Raw genomic sequence first — 23,773 nt, forward strand, 5'->3', positions numbered from 1 at the left:
TACAGGTGCAACTCAACCAGCTATCAAGTATTAAAATTAATTTCCACAACACAAGAACACTGATATTGGGCCGGTACTTTATTTACATGCTGCAAAATGTGAAATGCCATCGCCACTGAATGCTGCTGTTTGACTGAAGTTATTAACAGACGACAGGACACATGGCTTTATTTGTATGCCTAAATCCCTACATGCTTTAATTACAGGACTACCAAGCATTAAGTGGAAAATTCATCATTCAACATCTACTGACCTAGCGCACAAATAATCAGAGAGAGAATGAACAGATTCATTAAATTATCAGAATATGATTAAATCACTGAGCAAATAGAAAATGTATGATATAGTAAGAAAAAAGCTGTAAAATATTATAGTTTACAATAATTATTCACATTCAAAGGCTTTACATCTCAATACATACACAACATGGCCCCTGAACATGACTTCAATCCAAATATGATTCATATATTAGAATTTAAATAACACAGAATGAACTATAGGCTAAACAATAGCCATCAAATAACCTTATACAAGAATAAAAATACAAAAACTGTATCCTAATATCATTGCATTACTTGCTTCAGATTTTAATAATACATCATCTGTACATCACAGTTCTAGTCAGTTACAAGCCAGGTATTCCATACACAATGTAACCGACTGCCATCGACTTGATTCAAACAATTTTTCTAGAGAGAAACACGTCTCTAGTGTTTCCTCAACTTAATAGACAGATACAGCAATTTCATCGGTTATTTGGATCAGATAGATATCCTTTAACTGACATCCAACCACATCGAGCCCTTGGCCCCAGGGCCAGAGGGTCCTATTCATCTATACTCCAGTCACACACTGCACACAGACTCAGCTGAAGGAAGAGGACCTTTGGAGAGGACCTTAAGGTACTATGTCAAAAATTAAAAGCAGTATGATGATACATATTGCTAAAACAAGAGCACAAGTTAAATCAATCGCTTTAATTTCTATTGGGCCAAACATCAGAATGAGAGAAAAAAAAAAAGGGGGCCAATAAGCCCGATGAGGCAGTTTTGCCATCTTGTCCAGGGACAACAGCTTTACTGTGATTGCTTGCAAGAATGATAGTATGTGTATGTGTCTCTGTTGATGAAGGTTTTCTGTTCAGCATGGATGGGGTTGTCAGCACATAAGATTTTGTTTTCTATAGGACGTACTGAAGATGAGCCGACTATTCCACCGAAAAAGAAATCGAAGAATTCACACCACAAAGAAATAGCCAGTGAATGGTACAGAACAACCAAATCATCCAAGAATATTTGCTATGGTTGCCAATGCAGTCAAAAAATACCCACCTTTAAACTTGAATAAACTATATCTCCAGTGCCCTAGGAGAGAGAAGCGGACGAAGCTGAGCTACAAAACTGGCCATGCAGGAAAGATAAGCAAGTTATGATTAGGAAGTACAAGCTAGTGGCATGTTTACCCACCCCCTGTTAGCAAAACATCCTCAGTAACGGCTATGGAAGGCTCACACTTAACAGAGACTGGTTCAGACCCATGTCTCACTGCAGATTGCCACTCTGCTTTGTTACATAAAGACCTTAATTGGACTCTAAGTACCAAGTGACTAAAAAAACAACTCAAATATCGTGGGAATACTTGGGCTCTGACAAAAATATATATAGGATCTGAGTTTGGTAAACGTGTGAGACTGAATCAATTTACAGTATCTGTTACAGCTATAGAGTATATGCGCTAAAAGTGGGGCTTGACTACAGCTTGCACGTACAATGGAGGATCAGGATATGGTTTAATTAAGATATCATGACAGGGTCTGGTCACAAAAGCTAGGTTTTGTGTTATCACTGAAGAAGCAGGAAACCAGTCCTTGCATTTGAGATAGTCCTAGCGGTACCCAAGCTTGTGTCACTCTATGAGACAAGCTTGCCCTTCTCTTCTCCCTGCAGAATGTACAAAAAAGCAGATGTGCATGGTGGAAGTCTTATCATCCATACATGGAAAAATGCAATAGAAGCCTCACAGAGAGCACAAAGAACAAGCAAAGCAACCCTGAATCCAAAGTTGTATTTTCCCCATGGTTCTACTCAGGAAAACAAACAAGGTCTAGATGCCAGCGTCTCTAAGAGTTTGTTTACATTGCGGTGATGAAGGGCACTAAAGAGGGTGTTACTCTGCTCAGTGATTGGCCTCAGAGCTAAAGAGGAGTGGGCACAGGATGAACTGCGCTCCTATAGGCCAGGGTTTTGGTGCCTTTGATAGATCTTTCTCCACACTTCCTGGATCTTCTTGCACCATCTGTCCGCGTTACCGCTGGGGTCCATCAAATAGTATGTCCGGTTAGGCTGCAAACGAGACAGGAAGCAACATAAATATATACATATTAAAAGGCAAACCACATATGTGAGGATAGTCTAAGCAGCCGGCAAACATCAGAAATAAATAATTGTGTACCGTGTGTACAAAGAAGGTTTTGAAGTTCTTGGCCTCTGGGCGTAACTCTAAGGACCAAGGAATCTCCCCTTTCAGGACCCGGTTTACAGGATCCACATAGTACAGGTGTGGTCCTTCAGTGAGAAGCAGCTGTCTCCGTCGAGCAAATAGACCCTGCAATGGAATGCACACATCTTGAGACATTAGCTCACCAACAGAGGGGGCTATAAGGCCAGGGAGACGTTCCACAGCATAACCAGGAATTCCCCTTTACTTCCTTTGAGTTAGCAGTCAGAGCAATGTCATAGGAAGTGACCTCATGATGCAGAGTCAACTTATACAGGAAAACACTGCAGTCTTCCAGGCATAAAAGTTTAAATCCCATACAGCAGGGTTATGTTTGAAAGGCTTAAATTACACATATATCCCAATTATATAACTGAAACTAAAAAATATTTGGCTTAGATTTTTCACAAACACATACCTTTCGTTTATCCACTGGGCCCATTTTTAGGATCAGGTTATTCTCCACAAACTGGTGCCTGTGCAAATAAGCACATAAGCACAAATAAGCAAATAACAGATTACTGACACTCTTTCTCTTTCACTCAAACAAAATATTACATTATAATTAAGTTTCTATGATAAGAGCAAAACTTTAATGCAAGAATAGTTGAGACATAAATACAACAATAAAGCCCTGTGTGAAACACTGGCAGGGGTTTACCAAGGGTTTCCAGTGGTCTGTTTGTCCAGCAATAACCGCTTCTCTTCTTCCGTGAACTGCAGGTCCAGCTCAAAGGAGTTGTTGTCCAGGTCATGGATGTACTGTTCGATGTTGCTGCTGGACCTTTGCGGGGGTGTGGATTCGTGAGGTGACAGGGAGTGTGATGAGCTGGACTGGGCCACCTGCATGTTGCTGAACTGGCTCAGGAGGTCATCGTACTGAAATTCAAGTCAGACAGGCAATGTTAGAAAAAGAAAAGTGATGTTTTGCTGACAACTTCTAAGTCGTTTAGAGTTTTGGGGACAAAAGAATAGATATCTACGCTATAAAAAATGTCTTACATTTCCATAGCAGTCCTCATCATCTTCAGACATAGCTGGCAGGTATGGTGTGAGCTTAGGGGGTGTCTGTAAGTGCAGATCACACCAGGAGATGGTGTCGAAGAATGGGTGCTGCTTTAGAGGGTCGTACCCTCCCATCTCTTCACACCCAATCCTCTTGGATGGGTCCAGTGACTGAAGGAACAGATACGGCATGCGTTTTCATTCAACAGAAGCAATGCATTGTAAATGACCACTCGTTGAATTGTAACCTACATGTATCATGCCATATAATGACCTACCAAAAGCTGTTCAACAAGATCCTTGGCTTTGGGGAAGAATTTCTCTGGGAACTCATACTCCAGCTTTATTATCTTCTGGAATATTAGGTACTCATTTCTACATCATGAAACACAGGATGAAAAGAAGAAAAGAGAGAAAGAGAAACTTAAACACAAGTAAAATTTTGTTTGCCAGATTCACATTTGTGACACTGAAATAACCTGAAAACCCAAAATACAAGCTGATTAGCATTAATCATAATTTCAAGAAATATTTACTGCACTGTGACAACATCTCATTAGTACTTACCCAGCTCTGAAAGGTGGTAAACCAGCCACCAGCTGATAGATAATACATCCCAAAGCCCAGAGGTCAGAGCTAAAAGAAAAAACAAAAAAACCAAGGTATAAATTTACAGAAATGATGTCCTTACAAAATGCCTAAAAACAAACCTCATTACCTCTTGCAGGCAGATTTCTCTGTTAGGAGCTCTGGAGAGACATACTGCGCTGTTCCAACAAAGGAGTTCGCTCTCGCTGTAAATACAGGAAACAAAGTTCAAGATACCAATATACTTTTTCCTGAGATCGACAAGTAAAATCAGGACTGTGGTTATACCTTGTTTACTGTCTGATGATAACTGTTTTGCTGTTCCAAAATCTGTTATTTGGATGTGCATCTCTTCGCTCAGAAGAATATTTTCTGGTTTCAGATCTCTGAAATGTGAGGAACATCATGTAATTTATGAGTGAAACAAACAGTTATCACTGAATGAAAACATCATGTAGAAAGGAAAAGGGCAACAGCTTACCTGTGTATTATGCCCTTATTGTGTAAGTATTCTAGAGCACAAACTATTTCAGCCGAGTAGAATCTAGTACAGGTCTCATCAAATGAACCAATTTTGCGAATGTATTTCAGGAGCTCGCCGTTCTTAGCATAGCTGAGACCAAAATCTAGAAAAATTTGGTCAAGGAACTCTCTTTTTAAACACAAAACATTTGGTAACTTATCAAGACACATCATTCCTTGACAAACTGAACTTGTTTAAAGGATACACAACTTCTCGTCATCTTGAAATGTGAAGTAGAGTTTGACGAAGAATGGGTGATCTAGATTTGACATCAAATCCCTTTCTCTTTTCACGTACTGGGCTTTGTTCTCCTTCATAATATGGCGCTTCTCTAAAATCTTAACTGTAGGAGAAAAAAAAAATAAATCAGTAGTAAAACACCCAGCACATTTTTAAAAATTTGATTGTAAAGAGTAATTCGCCCAAAGCTGTTGCATTGTTACTTACTTGCATATTCTTTCCCTGTTACCTGCTCTCTTGCCAGGACAACCTTCAGATAAAAAATAAAAACATGGCATGTTACCAACTTGTCAGATGTGGGAGGAAATCCAAATACACTCTGGGCCAATTTGTTAATTCACCTTAAATGAACTGAGACTGACTCATCCAAATACACAAATCAAAAGAATGTTAGCATGTAGCAACATCTACTCAGGTATAATTTTAAGTATAAGTGGAATGTCAGTAGCATACCGTCGAGAAGGAGCCCTCTCCCAGTATCTTGCCAAATTTGAAGTCTTCTGGCCTCTTCCTGCGTGGTTGAGGGGCCTGGACGGCTGGCTGTGTGCTGGCAGACCCTCCTGCGGCACGAGCCTCTGAGGCCGAGCCCTCCATGCTGGGGCAGTGGCTGCTGCTTGCGCCTGGGATAGCAAGTGGCGAGCAGGAGTCAGGGTGGTTTCTTACCATTGATGGATGCGAACGGGAACAGATGACAACGCTGGGCTGAATGGGCACAACATCATACTGAGAAAGGAAGCAAAGAGAACATATTAGTCAGTGGGGTGATGCAGTAAAAGACAAATCTGTTATTTAAGTAATACTACTACTGAATTTAACTTGGAAAATATGCAAGGAACTGGATCATATGGCTGCTGAATTAAATATACTGCTGCTAACACTCTTGGTGGAATATTTTAAGTTAAATATACTTTTTAGACTAAGACCACAGATCAAAGTCTAGTTTTGATAAAGACATGCAACTGTTGAAGAAACCACTTCTAACACTGGTGGTCCCACCCTCCGGTGTTCAAGCTGTAAAAACGATGTCAAAGTTACTGCTTTCATGTGACAGCTGTACTTACTACCACTACTGCACAGAACTCTTCCCATTTGTATGTACATAATCAAATTGACATGGCAGCTAACGAACACAAACAGAGAAACCCACCAACTGCCTGTTGACGACTAAGAGAAAGCACACAGCGACAGGTTGTGATCTCAAACTATTCGTTAGGATCTCGTGCCAGCGTCAGTTATTTATACCTTACGGAAGAACAGCAACAAATAGCGTATAGACCAGTTTACAGCTCAGTTAACATTAGTTTGTTCAGTTGGCCTAGCTTCTTCTCATTCAAAACCAAGGTGTGGCCATTTAGCTGACTATTCCGGACTTGACTGTGTGGTTGCCAACTGGCCATATAACTATCTACCGACCCTTTACTATTAGTCGACCGCGTAATGGTTGATAATAAAACGTAAGCTAACGTAATCATAACCCCGAGTCCTCGGGTAACAACAGGCCTGTGCGAACTTTCTTTGCTAACTAATGGCTGCTAGCGGGCTAACGTTAGCTCCTGCTGCCTTGTCAAATAATGCCGGCCATCACTGACAGCGAGTTACCAACTAAACGCAAACAGACAGTCCAATTAGCTAACGTTAGCAAACCAGGTAACATAAGTAACTTCAACACCTCATGCCATTTTACGAAATGTTAATCGTGTTCAGAGTTAGTGTACTGGCGTTACTATCAAAATCTGAAAGTGAATGAGTTGACAATCGAACAACACAATGTTAACCTTAAAAAACTATCTTGTAACGAAAGGTGGAACGCAATAGAGCTAATGTTAGCTTGCTAGCAAGCAGGAGCATCGTTCGAAAGCGCGAACCTGTTAAGCTAACGTTAGCCAACAGTTGGTGACCAGCAGAAATGGTCGTACGTCTCCTAAAACTAACATCTACCACTGATAAACGGTTCATCGTGTCCAAATAAGCTGAAGAACATTTAACAATGCATCTGGTATGGTCTTTAACAACCCAGATTAACGTAGAAAACACTGGGTGTTGTGTTAGCCAACATTAGCAAGCTAACGTTGCTAGTGAGTCGTAACGCTAAACGATCTTTTGCGGCTAGCACCGCTCTTCAAATGAAGGCCCGACATAACTATTATTGTCACACAGCCACTACACTGTACATTTTGAGCACCGGCTTCGAACCGTCACTCGTGTTAAAGTTGCAACACTTACCAGCTGACTTGTAGCTCTTGCCATGGGAGTTTTCCGCGAGTATTTATTTGAAAAAAAAAAAAATAATAATTAGAGAAGCTCCAGTAATGGCTGCCTCTGCGCCTTCATTTTCGAGCTGTGACGTCGTTCCACAACAATGTTACCGCAGGACAGCAGAGGAGAGTCCCGCTGTGTCCGCCCCCTCGCCACATTAACAACCTACTGAACTTCATCTTACTGATAATACTGGAGTCTGACGGCAGAAAATACTGCAGTAGACGTGGCCGACAAACTATCTTTGCACCGCTATATTTTAGATAGTAAAATAAAGCATGGCAGCGAGGCCCATCTACAGGTCTTTTACTCAAGTCTACACCAACTTTTGTGTAGAAGCAGTCAGCACTCGCATGTTCATTTACTCCTCAACTTATTATCCATTAAAACATGTTTATTCATGTGCAAATTGTATTGTTTGGAGTCTGTTTACTTGTAATAACACCATTTATTGTATCTTTTTTTTATTTTATATTTTTTTTTACATATGTTTGATACAAAACTAGAACACTCTTTACATAAAGGAGTAAGCAGTATTAAAACAGTTTACACCAGTCATTGTATTAAAGGGATTTGTTGTAAATATGCTTTATTGTTAAGTCTTTGATTCAGTCTTCCTCTTCATCAGGATGATTTGAGACTGTACTTGACTCCTCGTTGCTTTCCGTTTTCTCATCTTCTGCGGCATCTTCGTTATCCTCGGAGGTGTCAGTATCTTCGCTAGAATCATCATCTTCAGGTGCACTAAATACAAACATGACAATTTAATGCTGTCAGTCACAATATTCAGAAAACAATTTAAGGTAAATTCAGATTCTTCGATTTTCTTTATTGGCTAATAAAACATACAACTGGGAAATCCAATTAAAAAAACATTTGACAAACTGGCGTCACTACAAGGGACTGGCACTAAAAATAATTTGTCAATTTCTACATCACTACAGGATTAGTCACAGACATAACTTATATATAATGCCTTAAAGTTCTAAACTGCATGCTTACCACGGACGTCTGTTAAGATTCATACATTCTACTCCAGAGTTAACATCAAATGGATCTGTGAACACGACAAATAGAGAAGCTGTCATTAAGAGGAACATTTGCTTCAACAATACACATGCAACAAAACACATGGGGAAATGTTCCAGATAATAGGTCGACTCTGAATCACTGGCCACATTTCAGAGCCAAACAGACTCACAGGAGGAATAATTAAATTAGGAAGTGAAAGAAAATGACAATTCAACTTGATTATCTGGCTAGAAAACAACACACAGACCATTCATGTCAGTGTTCAGAGAACTATGAATCAGATATCACAACTTACAGTGACCTTTATTTTCCAATGCATTTCATTACACATAGCCAATTCAGATGATTGAAAGCGTCAATAATTAAGTTATATCCCAAAAAGAAATGTGAGACCAGTGTGATAGTCCAACAATGGTGAGTCATTATAGGAAATTGAGCAGAATTGTTATGGTTTAGACAAAGTTCCCTAAAATGCAAATGTCACTTGTGACTGTGCCATTTTGAAGGTGAGCTTTTCTACAATAAAGTTTAATAAACTAAAATAAATTATGCTATCCGATGCTAAAGGACAAATAAGGACAAATGTGGGATGAAAACCAAAGAGACCCCAACCACCATTACTACACAAACAAAAGATGGGACCCCATCTTACCAAACTCCTCTTCATCTGGTTTAGATGTGAGGAACTCCTTTTCTACTGAGAGAAGCTCTTCCTCTGACTGACATGCGGCATAACGGTCAAGAAGAACTCTGTTGAGCTCCAGGAACACTGTTCCCCACTTGAATTTCCTCAGCAACAGCATTGCAAGTTCCTCAAAACCTGAAATATCAGATACAGTATGCTAAAGTTTTGCTCACATAACTTACAACACACTACAAAAATCAGTCATTAAAATAATACAGTGCATTGGTCTTGTATAACTAAAGCAAAGCCCTTACCAACGATGCAAAATGTGGCAGCAAATGCCTCAACGCAAGATAACTTGCAAGGCTTTCCGTAGTTGACTGGGTTTGCAGCTACGAGGTACGGCAGTAACCTGGGATGAGTTCCGACCATTTTGTTGAAGGGCGTCTCCTCCAGTTTGGCCCAGGAACAATCGATCACTGCTAGCCCATTTCGAGCCACAATCTCCCTGCACATAAAGGTCCACACAAAACCTTTTTTAATAAACCAAGTTCCTTCACATTTGATGACAATAACAGGGATAAGTAAGAAAAATAATAATTTAAACAGAAAACGATTAAAAACATAAGCTTAAGATCAAAATTCATGGAATAAATTTTTACTTTAGTGTGACACCTCTGTGTCAGCCAGTTATATCAGTCATTAGTAAATACAATATCTGACTGGTAGCACTGATTTTAATGGAGAGTATATGTGTGTCTAAGTATGGAGGAAACAACTCAACAAACCTGTCTGCGGGCGTCACATACTTTGTCCCCATTGGACTGAGTATGAGCCCATTAAACCTCTGATTGAGGCGCAGGTTGCGTACAAAGCCCTTCCGCACCAATTTTCTGCCAGTGCAACGTTTTGGATCACAGTGACCCAGCTCCCACATGGCAAGAGGACAAGGCAATTTCACCTGTGGGGCCTCTGCTCCCTCCTCTGTGTGGAGGCTTGCTGAAAAACCATGGTGACAGAAAACAGAAAGAGCATGTTATGATGCGAGTGTGAACACCACACAGATACACAGCTATAGCCTCTGCCTTAATATTTGAAATGACATTTGAAAGAATATTTTCATGACAGTTCTACAACAATTAAAATGTTTCTATTAGTTAGGTAAACGGAAGTCTTGCAGCACACATGTAAAACATGAGATAAGCACAAAACAGCTGAAGCATTATTTTATGAATAGTTATGATTACCTTCAAAAGCACTGTGCATTTCGTCTGTAAAGGTCTCTAAAGATTTCCCTTTCATTTTATGCCGTTTGTCTTTACCCTTGTTGTCAGGGCGCACATATTTGCCCTGTTTCTTTCTTCCCATGATGTATTCTGTTGTCTGCAAGATTACTCTGCCTTAAAACTAACCCACATCTGTTGAAGTGCTTTAGCTTGACATTAGCTTGTTAGCTATCCCACTGACAGCCGTTTGCCTTTACAATGCATACATGAAAAAGTTTCGTATTTTATCTACATGTACAACATTTCTAAGTTCAAAGACCGTATCGCTAAGTAGTTTTAGTGTCCGTCAATCCCGCGGTTATATAATTTTAAATTCAGTTTAGCTAGCTTTAGCTATTTGTATCGTGGAAACCACGTCGCAGTTGCATGTGTAAACGGCGCATGCTCGGGATTTATTTTGATCACATGACTTGTCACCTGACGAAGACGAACAAAGCAGGAAATACAGCGAGAAAACTGAGAATAGTCAGTCAAAAATCAACAATGTACAGTTTGTATAGAGGACTATCTAATTTAATAAGGCTGTTGATAGTCTGTGCGTCTCTTTTCAGTAAGTACTCCTCTACTCAAGTGACACAGTTACACTAATAATCACCAGATGCGCCACATTATACTGCCATGCTGTGCGTTGATCTTTGTCCCATATGGATTTGCTTTTTAATGCAGTTAACTATGGATTCGCCGGTAAAATGAAGATAGTTGAGGAGCCAAACACATTTGGGTAAATGAAGCAGTAGCATATTTGTCATGTGAGTGCACCTTCTTGACAGGCACCCCATCCTGACCCATTTCCTTTGCGTTTAGGTTGAACAATCCGTTCATGGCTCAGGGAAGCAGACTACAGCCCAGAGTGACTCCATCACCAATATCTGGTAAAGCAGTGACAAATTTTTAGCCAGCGTTTATTTGACCACGTCTTAATACGCTCTAAAGGTTAATGAGCTACACAGTAGATGTTGACTGAAAGTTATTGATATTTTATGTTGATCAGCCACTGAATTCATGTCATCATGTTAACAATTTTGTCCCCCCTAAGGCCCAGCGCATCTTCATCGGCTGGCTGGGAAGTGCTTCAGCCTCACAGAGTCAACGTAAGTATTTATTGTCACATACAAAAACATGGCAGCTCTCTCATGTTTACGACATTTTTTTTGCTGATTGTAACATTGATCCATGTGGCATCTGAATATGTGGAAACGTGTAAGGTCCTATTTGTGTACCTGGTCATTTCGCAGGTATAAATATGAATTCTGTCCGTTTCACAACGTCACTCAACATGAGCAGTCGTTTAGGTGGAATGCCTACAGCGGGATACTGGGGTAAGAAGCTGCAGTAACATTTTATTTTGACACTTTTATTGTAGATAGAAATATGTGAATGATTGGCTTTGGGTTTGTTGTAAGAACAGATCATTGTGTGTTGCTTACAGGATCTGGCACGAGTGGGAAATGGCAAACAACACTTTCACAGGCATGTGGATGAGAGACGGAGATGCTTGTGGAACCAGAAACCGAGAAACAAAGGTGTTTATAAGTTTCAATGTTTGTGTTTTGTGTTTTGTGCTGAATGCAAGGCTATTAAGGAACTCTTAAAACCGTAAACCGTAACTGTATCTTATCATATTGCAGTTCCTTTAGATATTTGCTCTGAGAGTTGAAGGACCACTGTCAAATCAACTCATCAACTCCAAATCAATGTCACAATTAAATCAGGAATTTGAACAAGACTGTGTCACGTAACTTGTTTCTGCAGGTGATTTTCATCTGCAGCACGAGCAGCAAGCTTGCTCAAGTCTCAGAACCCAGCACCTGTGTGTACTCTCTAACTTTCGAGACCCCCCTTGTTTGCCATCCACATTCTCTTTTAGGTAAGATGAGATAAAACTTCTTTCAGTCTGCAGAGTATGTCAGCGGCGATAGTAATTACTTATCATTTATATGTTCTTTCAAAGTGTACCCGACTCTGAATGAGAATCTACAAAAAGAATGGGATGAAGCAGAGCAGGCTCGTTACGAAGGTCTTATTACTGAGCAGGTGAGTTTGGCAGGTCAAATACCCAAAGTGATTCAAACGGAACTCCTCGGGCTGTTTGCATCCAATGTTTCCACGCTCAGTCTTGCTCTCCACGGTGCTTCAGCGCTGTCTTTAGTGATTTATCAAATCTTCTCTCGTCCGTATGTTTGCTCCAGGGATACAACAATCTCTTGAGGGATATTTTTGAGGATGCAGGACTCTTAAAGAGCCACAAAGTGAAAGTCAAGCTCCCAGAAGTTTCAGCAGATTCAGAAAGGCACAGCTCTTTACAGAAATGTACTGAGGTATGCAAATTTATTAACAAAATTATCCTAATACCAGACCAATAATGTATGAAATCAATGGCAATATTACACAGAATTTCATTATACTGTCCTTCATAATTCTTGTCTACAGGACTACCAAAAACAGAGAGAAGAGATTGAGAGGCTGCGTGCTCTCCTCACTCTGCACAATATTCCTTTTGATTCAGAGCCAAGTAAGTGAATTCAACTGGGCAGTTTTTGCTAATTTTAGTCATTTCCATTTGTTTGTTTTAACATGTTTTTCTGTGGTTTTGTATGTCACAGTTGAAACAAAAAGCACAGTGAGTTCAACAGTTAAAGGTCAACGCTTAAGAGGAGACAATGGCCTCATTGATCTGCAATAAAAATCACCTGGACCAAGTTTCCTTTTAAAAGGAGCCGTCTGGATTTGAAGAATTTGTTGTTCAGCGTGAGTGACACGGACAGTATTGCGGTCACCGTGGCTGACGGGAACAGAAAACGGAAAAACTGGCTTCATTACTGGATCACACTCGTGCGGGACGTTTTTCCAACTAAAAGCTGGCTCTCTCCAGGACTTTCAACAGAAAGCATCATATTTTTTACATGTTCAACACCTGTGTGCATGCATCATCTTCAGAAATAAAAATGATTTGGGGAACAGTCTCCAAATGTTTTACACACTTTTTATACAGAACAAATGTCCCAGCTGTTCCCAGCGTAGACATAAACCACCCCTTTTGTCTTTCACACTTTTTAATGGTGAAATCTTGATGCCTTGTGCCAGGGAGAAGGCCTTACATCTATAATATTTCATCTTTAACAAATACGTACTTTTAAAAAAAATGAATGCAACTTTTGGCATTTAATGAAACAGTTTTAGTTTCACAACTAAAAGGCAAAAGGTATGCAAAGTGTCTTAACTGCTTGTGCAATGCTCGAAACAGTGACAGAAATCTACTAAAATATCTTCACGTATCCAGGAAGTGAAGTCACCTCCAGCATTTACTTCCAGTACGTGAAGATTGTTTCCTTTTTTGTGTTTGTAACCTGAATTAAGTGTCAAAACACTTATTACATCAATAACAATAAGACTTGCAGCTACTTTTTTCAGTCTTAATCAGTGCTTGTTTGTGACAGAGAGAGTGTGACCCTAGATTTAGTATGTGGTCTAATAGAAGTTTGCATCTGAAATTAATAACAAAATAAGCAGATGTATGGCAGACGAGCCACCGGCTTTGACTATGTTTTCATCACCGGTGAGCTGTCAAAACAAAACACGCTCATGGTGACTACAACTAGAACGGATAAGGAAAGTTATTTACGTCAGTGACTTCACTGGTTGTGGGCCTTGACACGCGCAAACATGTCCAGACTACAAACATTCCTGAGACTTTTAACTGCAGAGGTCTCTCAGCTTCTTGTTTATTACCTCCATGGATCCACATCTGTCCTAGATGACATGGTAAGGGTTTTGGGGGGAAAAAAAAGGTTTCATATTCTAACATATGGTGTTGCTAACTGATCGCTACCAGCAAAAATGCACTCAAGGACCGTAAAGAGTAACAGGCACGGTTTAATTAAAAATACGTGAGCAATGATTTAAACAAATATAGGATCACTCCAAAAACACTACATACAAAACAACAGCTTCAGTCCAGATCAGAGCTACCATTCAGTCCTCTGATGAGCTAACAAAGTGAAGTCTTTTCCTGGTGAATTAGTAGTTGTGGGTCAGGATAACAACTGGATTACTTCTCTGGCTCTGTGTGCCCTCTGCTGGACGAGCGTGTCCTCTGGCGCTTGTCCAGATTCTTCCACCAGGGATACGGCCTTCTCCACCGTAGTGTCCTTCGCCCTTCCTTGAAGCCCCTCCAGGTACTGAAGCAGCACAGAGAACTTCTCATCTGGAATCTGATTAGAAGAAAGACATTATTATTATTAGATTTATCTTGCTGTCTCTGCACTAGTTTACATACTAAAGTAATTCTTGACAACCTTAGTAAATCAGTCTGTATTCCAGACAGATCTAAAATACCAGTACTCATTTTTGCATGACTGATGAATGAGGGGAAATTCAATAAACTTTTTGTACTTTATTTTATTTGTTTCTCGTATTTGCCCTTTCTTAAAATGCTAAATGTCACTAAACATTTTGAAGAAATTATAAAAGTTATTTGTGTAACATGCCAACCAAACAGGAAGACATATCTCTGAGGTCACAACCTCTCAGTGTTTCCTCTTTTGCTTTGGGTAATTATTCTAGTTTCATTTCATGCCAGTTGCTGTTCTAGGTTTTGTTTAATGATAACAAAATTGGTATGTCTAAAGAATCGGGGTTATAGATAACTTTAAGGATTCCTTGTTACAGTAGTGTAATGCTGCTAAACGTGTACAGAGGAAAATGCTGCGTCTAGCACTAAGCCTCAGCTGAAAACATCAAGTCATAATGCAGATTCATTTTACCTTTTCAGAGTCGAACATGTGCTGCAGTAACCACGTCTGCCTGGTCTTCTGGAACTTCCACGCCGAGTTGTTTTCAGCCCAGCTGCAAAGACAAAACCAGTGGGCTGTGGGTCACTGTTGCAAAAAGCTGAAACTATATGTGCAGGGGGTGGGAGCCATGCCATGCACACGCAATGCAGTGACAACTGGCCTTCAACAGATGCAACAGTTCTGGATCTCATAATGTTTCTGACGTAACATTCACTGTTCTTTGTTCTCCTGCATACATTAAAAGGGTCAGGACTATGATCTAGTGTTGACCTTTAATAAAGCTGTTAAAGAGACACAGTTTAAATGAGGTAGAGTCTGTGATATCCTGACTTTTAGTCCTTATTGTACCTCAGTCTCAAAAAATATACTACACTTCCAACAAAGCAATGTTTCCTTAGAACCTGACTTCCTGATGAATATCTTTAAAACTCTTGTAACATGTTTGTGTCTAACAGAGACATCCTTGATGAGAATTTATACTTTATACAAAGATTTCTAGGTCCATATATAACTGCTTAAACACCTGAAAGATATCTGTGAACACAGAATATGCAGGTGCAATGTTTTAGACCCATCTATTCCTTGTTTCCTGGTTCATGGGGAAGCTCTGGACCTAAGATGTGAAAGACAGGATGCCATCATGTCGAATAAATACATTAACTCTTACCACGTGAGGTAATCTAAGGCCTGCTGAGCTGCAGTGGGTCCAGCTGCTTCGATCTTCTCTGAAGTCACTCCCTCTTTCAGCCTCTTCTTCTCTTCCTTTTTCAGGATCTTCTTCATCTTCCTCTCCAGGACCCGCCTCTCCTCGGGGCTCAAGTCCTCCTCTCCCTCAAGCACACGTATCCCCTCTTGAGGACTGGGTGGATCTGGAATCTGTCATACCAAAGCAAAACATGGGTGTTAGCAGGGTTTACTTTTCACACATCCGTAAATAACTCAAACCGACTTACTGACTGAAAATGTGAATTCAGTTTACACTTGAAACATTTCACTGTCAATTTTCTTTCACCCCTGCAGGGAAATATTAACTAACTGCAAAACAAACATTTATTGTGCTACCTCATAAATGCCACTGATGGCTAAATGAACTTTGGATCACTTCCTGTCACTGTGCAGCTCAGAGGGACGTTTCCTGTATATACAGTCTTATGAGCTCACCATCACACGCGTTTATTCTGGATGATGGTTTTCTGCTGTGCCCAACAACAACTTTCAGCACTACATATGAAGCATGCACACTGATCTTCCGCACACGCTCTCAACCGTTTAAAAATAACCACCTGCTTAAATGAGTTTTTCTTCAGCCACAAAAGAATTTGAACTGCAACAAAGGATTTTTAGTTTCTAACACCTCTAGCAATAGCATTTTCTTCACTTTGTGATCGGGTAAAATTGAGGCAGCAGGACAACTAATACTTTGCAGAAAACACACACTGAGGAGAACTGAACTTAAAATATTTTCTCTGCTGCAGACTGTGACTAAAAGTGCAACCTATAGACCGCCTTCTCTCTCAGGCACTGTGTGGAAGTTAAACAAGGGACGCAGTATGCCCTCTGATTTAACAGACCTCAGTCATGGTGATGAAAAAAAAAAAAAAAAAGAGGGAGGGGAGGGAAAGATTTTGATCACATGGCCACGAAGTCATTTTGAAAGTATGCTACCAGAGTATTGCCCACAGAAATATAAAAGCCCTTCGCAGTGAGCGGTCGTGCCCATGCAGCCAGCATCGTTTCGAGGGTTTTGACTCAATCGGGAGCGTCGAGCCGGTGGATACAAATCAGACAAGGGGGGTGCAGAAAGCAGAAATGGTAAGTGGAAACATATGTTCTTACTGAGGAGGCAGTTCCCCATAGGAGAGCAGACAAAGACTCACTTACAGGGACGTGGCTCGAGAAAATACTTTCTAAAGATTTGTTGAATCTAGCTGGATCTGTAACAGTGATCCGGAGTCGAGTCCCCACTTCAGCTCAACATTCAGTTAAAGGAAATGTGTGTTGCAAGATTCTGTGGCGAACCCATTCAGTAATTCTCAGGCTGAAGAATAGCAAGCACTGATTAAAATGTTTTAAGAACAGCTTAGATTACAAACTAGGTTGTTTTTAGGGCGCATTTCTGTTTGTTTTGTGCAATAAAAGAAGATAAGATTTACAGAACCTTTATAATCTGAATTTAGCTGCATAGATTTCGGTTCATCCCCCATCAGGAAACGCTTGACAAACAAGTGGAAGTTGACACTGAACATGCCAAAATTTCATCAGCGGGTGTCGTGTGTTTTCATTCACAGTCTAATCAAAGCACGGACTTGCCCTCCACTCAGACGAGCATCACCACTACATTTTCCGGCAGCTCTACCATCGCAGTCATCAGCACCACCATCGCGGACACCTCCACCTCAGGAAGCAGCTATTCCTTTCATGAAAGGATTGCAGCCAATGACATAATCTCCAGAGCAAACTACGTCTACAGCTTCATTGCTGGCCTGGGATTCTTAGCCGCCTGCTTCCTGCTCTACAGCTTCATTCAGACCTACAGGGCCCAGAGACGGCTGGCATGGCTCGACTGTCTCCTCTGGGTTTTTTGTGGCTTCCAGCTGCTGCTCCTGCTCCTCTCTCTCCACGCTGCGGCTTACAGACCTGCCTACCTGAGGACCACAGGTTTGGGCTGTGCTGCCCTCTCCTTCACCATCAACACAGCCTCTCTGTGCGGCCTGTTTGTCTTAGTCCTCATGGCGTATGTCCTCACCCTTGATCCGCCGTCCAACGCCCTGCTAAGGAAGCCTAGGGTCTGTGCGGCGTTAGTGATTGTGACCTCTGTACTGATCTCTCTACTGCTAGCTGGGCTTCGTGGATCCGGTGACGGTCTGCAAAATGAGGGCGAATGTTTTATGGATCCCGTCCATGCTGGCGCCTCATATGCAGCCGCCCGGCTGTGTATGGTTTTCCTGATTCCCTACATCCTCCAACTGGGGCTTCTCATAAGTGGCTGTGTCCGGCAATGGAAATCTAAAGGACGTTTCCTCTCTGGCTCTGAGGAAGGCCCTGTGTTCCTCACAGTTGCCGCGGTTATGTTTTTCTGTCTGCTCTTCTACAGCGTGGTGCTGGTGAGGGGAGCTCAGCTCGCGAGGGAGGGGACCCTGAGCCACCACGAGCGAGCGTTTCTGAGCGTGGCAGAGTTTGTGCTGTTCTCAGGGAGCAGTGTCACCCTGCTGCTAGTGCTGTTCATGCACAGGCCGTGCAGAGAGAGTCTTCACAGTGTGACCAGGCAGCTGAGAGACTGCTGTCAAAACCCAGGGCGCGCGCAGCCCACTGGAAACATCATAACTCCACATATTGAGATCACAGACACGCTGCAGGACATAGAACAATAAGGACTCTCCAAGGACAGAACTCTTCTGATGCATCAACAACGTGTGGGATCCCACATATTAGAAATATGCTTATTCTTTAAAATGCCTTTTCTCTTACTGACTATGTAAAAGTTTTAACAGAGGTGTATTTTTTCTCTACAGTGACTATTTTCAAATGTCTTTTTTAAATATTTTTTCAATGGAATTTACAAAAAAAATAAATGCTGTCCATGCTCAGAAATGTGACCCATGTTGCCAGAGTCCTTATTGTTGTGGTAGTATGGGAGGTTCTGCATCTCCGAGACACATTCTTTGACAAACCTCTTTTCTAAGAAACAGATTCTGTTTGCATAAACCTGATTTTGCACAAAAGCCCGTTCAGACAAAATGTCTGGAAAAACCTGTGCAACTCCAAGAATGCCACATAGGAAACATTTAGTCAAGGAAAATAAAAATTAGATTCTAAGCTTAGGCCAACAGTGTCAGGAGTTTTATGCAATTATGTTTTTAAAAGCTGTCGAAGACCTAAAGTGAACTTTCCAGCGCCGTTGAAGAAAACTGAAATGAGTTCTAGGAATAACCGGCCTGCATGGATTGCATCAGTGCCAACATAAAGCGGCACTAAACCAGGGACCAGTAGGAAAATTAATATAGATGAAGGGCTGCACAAGACGCCGGTGTCAGGTTTAATGTCACACTTCATAAATCACACAAGTTACAGATGAGGTAAGGGATTGTAGAGGTTACAATTGAAAATCATTCAATGATCATGTGCTGCATTACAGCAGTGACAGGGCATGTGATCTGCAGTGGCTGTAAACCAAAACAAAAAGAAAAAGTTCTGCTACATAAGCTGTGTCTGAGTTTTATGAAGAGAAAGATTAAGTGGGACTGTCTGTGTGTCCTTCGTCTTGTTTTGTGTAAACACGCTGTTGGTTGGTCCTAGCTCATAGTACCAATTCCCATATTTACATATTTTAACATTATACAGCCATGGTCGAGACTGCACACTTCAGTACAAGTGTCAGCCATGTCTTATATAATTAACCAAGCAATAAAATGCGCCCATATAAAAAAATATATATATATACATATGGGATGTTCAATATGAGCACTTACTGTATCGCTAATAAGCTGGAGCAACAATCTACTGAAAACTGTCATGTTGGGCCGAAAAGACGCGAATTATATGTTCGCCTGCATAATGTGTTTGTGTTTTGTGCTGTAAGTGGTGGGTGGCACGACGACACTTCTCTGGATTTACTCTGACGACGGATTTCACAGTCACCACCGAAGGACAGAGAGGATTACAAAGGCTGTGTGCGGCACTGGGGAGCAAAGGTATGTTTGTATGTTTTTATAGAATTAACAAAAAAGAAGTTAGTTTTAGTTTCCAAAGTTAAGTCACTGTATCTGTCGCATGAGAAATAAATTAGTCCGGTAGTTTTTAACTTAACAACTTTTGCATTTTTAAGCTGTTTTTAAAGAAGCTTACGTCTTAGATGTTAGATGGTGGGGTAATATCAAGAAACAACAGGAAAGGGGGAGAACTGGAAGTCAATGCGCCACAACAACTACTGTCTCGAAATGATTTAGACGCGCTGGGGTTCATGGTTAGCACTTTAAACGCCTGGCTCACCAAGGACAAAACCACAGTGATTTCGTTTTGCTTGCTCATAATAACCTACACGATCAGTTAAGTTACAGAACTCATGAGGATTAATTGGATATAATATTCAAAACCAATGTTAATCTGAGACATACATAATTTTTAATAGAAACAGCTGAATTTAATGACAGTAAGCTGTTAATTTGATATAATTTATTATGTTTGCCTGACATGATATGTGATAGTATGTAACCCATACACCAATCAGCAATAATATTATGTCCATGGACAACTGAAAATGCTGCCCTCAAAGCTGATGTTAGAAGCAGGAAATGTGAGCCAGTGGAAGGATTTGAGCACCTTTGACAAGCACTTAAATGCTTGACTAGGTCAGAGTATCTCCAAAACTACAGCGACATTACCAGTCGAAAGTGGTTTAAGGAAGGGAAAGTGGTGAACCGGCAACAGGAAAATGGGAAGCTAAGGCATATTGGAGCACATGGGGAGCAGAGGGGAGTGTTGTCCGATCCAAAAGCCGAGATGCTGTTAAAACTGGTTCTCATAGAAAGGTGTCAGAACATGTGTTGGGTACTACGTAGCAGCAGACCAGTCAGGGTGCTCATGATGACATCTGTGCACTGCTAAAAGCACTTACAGTGGGTATGTGAACACCAGAACTGGACCACGGAGCAAAGGAAGAAGGTGGTCTCGTCTGATGAATCACATTTTCTTTACATATGGAGGCAAAGTAAATATGTACCGCACATGAACAATCCCTTGAGTGCATGGCTGGTCTGCAACAATGTACAGGCGGTGGTACGTATCAAAGTAACCTCCACATAAATGCCAGGACCCAAGTTTCCTAGAAGAACATAACGTAATGAACTCATCAATGGTATTCACTTCACCAATTGGTAGTTTTAATGTTGTGGCTGATCGGTGCATACTTATGGGAGATTTACAGATTTGGTACTAATTAACATACAGTATATTCAGTGCTGTTAAACATACTGTTATTTGTTGAAGGTGTGTACAGGGGTCTATTACAAACTGTTGACTCACTGAACTTATTCTCTCTGTCTAGAACAAAGAGTGAGAATCAGCTCCTGAATGATCCAAGAAGTTCCCCTGATGTGAAAGAGGAAACTGACGGCACCACAGATTCCACAGGAGCTAAAAACTAAGAACTATGACTTATCTTAGTGGGTGGATACTGCTAACATCAGCTGAACAGAAAGTGTAATATGAACTCGACCATGTATGGAGTCTACCGAGTCATCACTGAGAATAACCTCACTGTTCAACGGAATGACACGCAGGCAGTCATCTCTGATTTGCAGCAGGCCGCAACAGAGGATCATCATCGTTACATTATCAGCCTCTTCCTCTCCAGCTTCTACATCATAATCCTGTTTCCCGTTGGCTTCGTTGGGAATATCCTCATCCTAATCGTCAACTTGGACCACAAGGGTCGCTTGTCTGCCCCAGACCTCTACTTTGTGAATCTGGCCGTCGCTGACCTCACTCTGGTGGCCGACTCTCTGATTGAGGTGTTCAACCTGAAACAGGGCTACTATGACAAAGCCGCCCTCTGCACCTTCATGAACCTTTTCCAGCAGGTCAACATGTACAGCAGTGTCTTCTTCTTGACCTGGATGAGCTTCGACCGATTTGTCACCCTGACGAGCTCCATCGGTCGCAACATGCCACATGCGAGACTCACCTGCTGCCTCATCTGGGCGTTATCATCCCTGCTTACCCTGCTACCCTTTGCTATAGCTCAAGTGCAGCACGCAGGAGAACTCAATTTCTGCTTTGCCAACGTGACCCAAATTCAGTGGCTGGAAGTGACGCTGGGTTTCTTGCTGCCTTTCTGCATCCTGGGCGTGTGCTACTGGAGAATAGCACAGGTGCTCCAGCACAGCCAGAGAGCGCCAGACAGCCTACAGCAGAGGCCTCGCAGACAGAAAGCCCTGCGAATGATCTCAGCAGCCGTGTTAGTCTTCTTCCTCTGCTGGCTCCCGGAGAACGCGTTTATAAGCGCTCACCTTCTGAGAGGCGACACAGATGGCGGCACACTGTGGCAGGACTACCCCTTGACAGGTCACGCTGTGAGGCTGGCGGCCTTTTCTAACAGCTGCCTGAACCCTCTCATCTACGGCTTCCTCGGAGAGAGCTTCCGGGTAAAACTGAAGCTTTTCCTCCAGGAGAAGACCAAATGCTACAAGCTGCACAGGTCAGCCTCTGGGAAATCTATCTACATACCAGCCAGAAGGACATCCATGCAACACACAACAGACCAAGTCAGTCCAAACACTTCATCTCCAACATCCCCCCTCAAACTATTATACGGCCCTCAAATAAACTGCATATAGAATGTCACGCATACCGCACGTGAAAAACATCTGTGCCATGAGATTAAAGACATTCGTTAAAAGGACAACATGAATGCAAGGACCCCAACGGCAGCAAAAATGTATGATTTACAATAAGACTCACTTGTGACTCACTCTAAATGAACGATGTGAACATAAAGAGCCCTGTGGACTGAAGAACAACACTTCACTGGGTCAACAATGGCATTATGAGCTACGTTATAAAATTTTAACTACCTTTGGCTGTGTTTCCAATACCCTGACTCCTTGTTTGAAATCAACATCATCATATAAGATGAAGTTCTTACCAGCACTAGTAAAGAATTTTTATAGCGTTGCGTTAAGGCAGTAACTGGTCTAACGATGACATGGAGGTAGTTTTGTAAGTATTCTTAATGGTATTTTTTACTATTTGCACAAGGGTCGTGAGTGTAAATGTTCACAACACTGGAGCTGACCAATCAGAGCAGACATTTCTGGAAGGGTGTGGCCTCTCCAGCTTAGCTTAGCACGCCAACAGCACTATCACAGGCACTTTAAAAAGGACATACTTTCAGCAGTTAATATTCTCACCTCAGTTTGTTTTGTCTGTCTCTGCTCTGTCTTTTGCTTCTTTTTGTGCTTCTTGTCCTTTTTCTGTTTTTCATCACCACTGTTTGTTACAATCTGTACCGGAGCCTCCTAAGAGAAATAAAATATTCAAATTATTTTGTGACCGTGTCAGGAAGTGTCATTAATAAACAGGCATGATTTATTACCATGATGCTCACCTCTGTTTCCATCCTTTTCTGTTTCTTTTTTTTTACTTTAGTCAGTATTTCAGCAGCAGGAACTTCACTGTCATTTGAACTCTGCTTCTTTCTTTTAAGAAGACTGGAATCTGATTTCGTAGATTTGTCCTTGGCCATGAGATAAGATTTTCCTAGAAACAAAAACAAACGTGTGTGTTACTGAAGAGCAACACACTATGTATCAAGTTAGGAATGGACAAACAACAAACCAAAGAGAGGAAATGTTCACTTTCAGAGGTAAACATTTCATGACTCAACATGTTGCCCTCAAAAAGAAATACATATGAACCTTCAGCTGTGTAACTGAATGGAAATGTTTCTAGTCCCAGAAAATGAATGTTACGGTGGGCACCGGGTTTCTGACGTAGAAATTACAGCTACACTAAAAGGACAAACCTGGACCAAAGACAAATTGTGCGGCACAATTTGTGCCACACTTTTTAAAATAAAATCGTGCACCTACTTGAAACAGCGAAGAAAACGTGTAGAACTCTGGTAAGCACAAAACAAGCATGGGAACTAAACCCGGAAGAGGTACTGCTCAGCTGAACTGTGATTGGACAAGTATTTGTCTCCGTTTTTTTTCCCCGTTTTTTTTTTTTTTGTGATAGGTCGACGGTACATCAGAAACTTTCGGTGAGAAAACTGCTGTAAATTTCATCATGTTTAAAATAATAAAAAAAAATGTCCAAAGTAGTTAAGCATAATATTAGATATCTAAACAATAGAAAATAAATGTAATGAATCATGGCTGCGGCAACTTATAAAGAATCGTATCCCCTTTTAACCCCAAATATGGTATAC

General features: G+C 41.2%; 6 protein-coding genes across 6 annotated transcripts; 3 read left to right on the plus strand and 3 right to left on the minus strand.

Moving 5' to 3' along the window:
* Window positions 1-48: 48 nt before the first annotated feature.
* Window positions 49-7,203, minus strand: pdpk1b (3-phosphoinositide dependent protein kinase 1b). Its single transcript, XM_084567422.1, has 14 exons — window positions 7,076-7,203; window positions 5,306-5,575; window positions 5,060-5,102; window positions 4,818-4,955; window positions 4,571-4,715; window positions 4,378-4,475; window positions 4,220-4,295; window positions 4,069-4,137; window positions 3,780-3,876; window positions 3,499-3,672; window positions 3,158-3,375; window positions 2,915-2,972; window positions 2,452-2,604; window positions 49-2,342 (listed from the first exon to the last, which is right to left on the minus strand). Exons 1-14 carry the CDS (start codon window positions 7,097-7,099, stop codon window positions 2,229-2,231), a joined length of 1,677 nt encoding a protein of 558 aa, XP_084423548.1. The 5' UTR covers window positions 7,100-7,203; the 3' UTR covers window positions 49-2,228.
* A 333-nt stretch (window positions 7,204-7,536) lies between these two features.
* tsr3 (TSR3 ribosome maturation factor) lies at window positions 7,537-10,414 on the minus strand. Its single transcript, XM_084567582.1, has 6 exons — window positions 10,013-10,414; window positions 9,554-9,764; window positions 9,080-9,273; window positions 8,793-8,960; window positions 8,111-8,165; window positions 7,537-7,852 (listed from the first exon to the last, which is right to left on the minus strand). The coding sequence occupies exons 1-6, from the start codon at window positions 10,131-10,133 to the stop codon at window positions 7,717-7,719; spliced, it is 885 nt and encodes a 294-aa protein (XP_084423708.1). The 5' UTR covers window positions 10,134-10,414; the 3' UTR covers window positions 7,537-7,716.
* A 3-nt stretch (window positions 10,415-10,417) lies between these two features.
* On the plus strand, window positions 10,418-13,014 carry gnptg (N-acetylglucosamine-1-phosphate transferase subunit gamma; the record flags this gene model as incomplete). Its single annotated transcript, XM_084567581.1, has 11 exons — window positions 10,418-10,601; window positions 10,718-10,772; window positions 10,856-10,923; window positions 11,088-11,142; window positions 11,287-11,370; window positions 11,481-11,574; window positions 11,804-11,918; window positions 12,003-12,085; window positions 12,241-12,369; window positions 12,482-12,563; window positions 12,655-13,014. The coding sequence occupies 11 exons, from the start codon at window positions 10,418-10,420 to the stop codon at window positions 12,732-12,734; spliced, it is 1,029 nt and encodes a 342-aa protein (XP_084423707.1). The 3' UTR covers window positions 12,735-13,014.
* An 892-nt stretch (window positions 13,015-13,906) lies between these two features.
* chlsn (cholesin) lies at window positions 13,907-23,517 on the minus strand. Its single transcript, XM_084567627.1, has 6 exons — window positions 23,433-23,517; window positions 22,949-23,100; window positions 22,752-22,859; window positions 15,512-15,720; window positions 14,815-14,896; window positions 13,907-14,262 (listed from the first exon to the last, which is right to left on the minus strand). Exons 2-6 carry the CDS (start codon window positions 23,084-23,086, stop codon window positions 14,083-14,085), a joined length of 717 nt encoding a protein of 238 aa, XP_084423753.1. The 5' UTR covers window positions 23,087-23,100; window positions 23,433-23,517; the 3' UTR covers window positions 13,907-14,082.
* Window positions 16,530-18,440, plus strand: LOC311504070 (uncharacterized protein). Its single transcript, XM_084567024.1, has 2 exons — window positions 16,530-16,656; window positions 17,133-18,440. The coding sequence occupies exons 1-2, from the start codon at window positions 16,654-16,656 to the stop codon at window positions 18,213-18,215; spliced, it is 1,086 nt and encodes a 361-aa protein (XP_084423150.1). The 5' UTR covers window positions 16,530-16,653; the 3' UTR covers window positions 18,216-18,440.
* LOC311504890 (G-protein coupled estrogen receptor 1-like) lies at window positions 19,998-22,178 on the plus strand (the record flags this gene model as incomplete). The annotated part of the gene is made up of 1 exon (XM_084568229.1): window positions 19,998-22,178. Exon 1 carries the CDS (start codon window positions 21,048-21,050, stop codon window positions 22,176-22,178), a length of 1,131 nt encoding a protein of 376 aa, XP_084424355.1. The 5' UTR covers window positions 19,998-21,047.
* Window positions 23,518-23,773: the final 256 nt, after the last annotated feature.

This window comes from Chelon labrosus (assembly GCF_963514085.1).
Source record: "Chelon labrosus genome assembly, chromosome: 19".
Lineage (NCBI taxonomy): Eukaryota > Metazoa > Chordata > Actinopteri > Mugiliformes > Mugilidae > Chelon > Chelon labrosus.

Bases quoted from the DNA above. Each gene is read 5' to 3' on its own strand.
- chlsn (XM_084567627.1), bottom strand. From the start codon at position 23,086: ATGGCCAAGGACAAATCTACGAAATCAGATTCCAGTCTTCTTAAAAGA. The intron at 14,897-15,511 runs GTAAGAGTTAAT...TTGTCTTTGCAG, and splicing joins GCCTTAGATTACCTCACGTG to CTGGGCTGAAAACAACTCGG. The intron at 14,263-14,814 runs GTAAAATGAATC...TCTTCTAATCAG, and splicing joins ACATGTTCGACTCTGAAAAG to ATTCCAGATGAGAAGTTCTC.
- tsr3 (XM_084567582.1), bottom strand. From the start codon at position 10,133: ATGGGAAGAAAGAAACAGGGCAAATATGTGCGCCCTGACAACAAGGGT. The intron at 9,274-9,553 runs GTTTGTTGAGTT...CTTTATGTGCAG, and splicing joins TATGTGACGCCCGCAGACAG to GGAGATTGTGGCTCGAAATG. The intron at 8,961-9,079 runs GTAAGGGCTTTG...CTGATATTTCAG, and splicing joins TGCCACATTTTGCATCGTTG to GTTTTGAGGAACTTGCAATG.
- pdpk1b (XM_084567422.1), bottom strand. From the start codon at position 7,099: ATGGCAAGAGCTACAAGTCAGCTG. The intron at 4,296-4,377 runs GTATAACCACAG...CTGTATTTACAG, and splicing joins ATCATCAGACAGTAAACAAG to CGAGAGCGAACTCCTTTGTT. The intron at 2,973-3,157 runs GTAAACCCCTGC...TTATTTGCACAG, and splicing joins CAGACCACTGGAAACCCTTG to GCACCAGTTTGTGGAGAATA.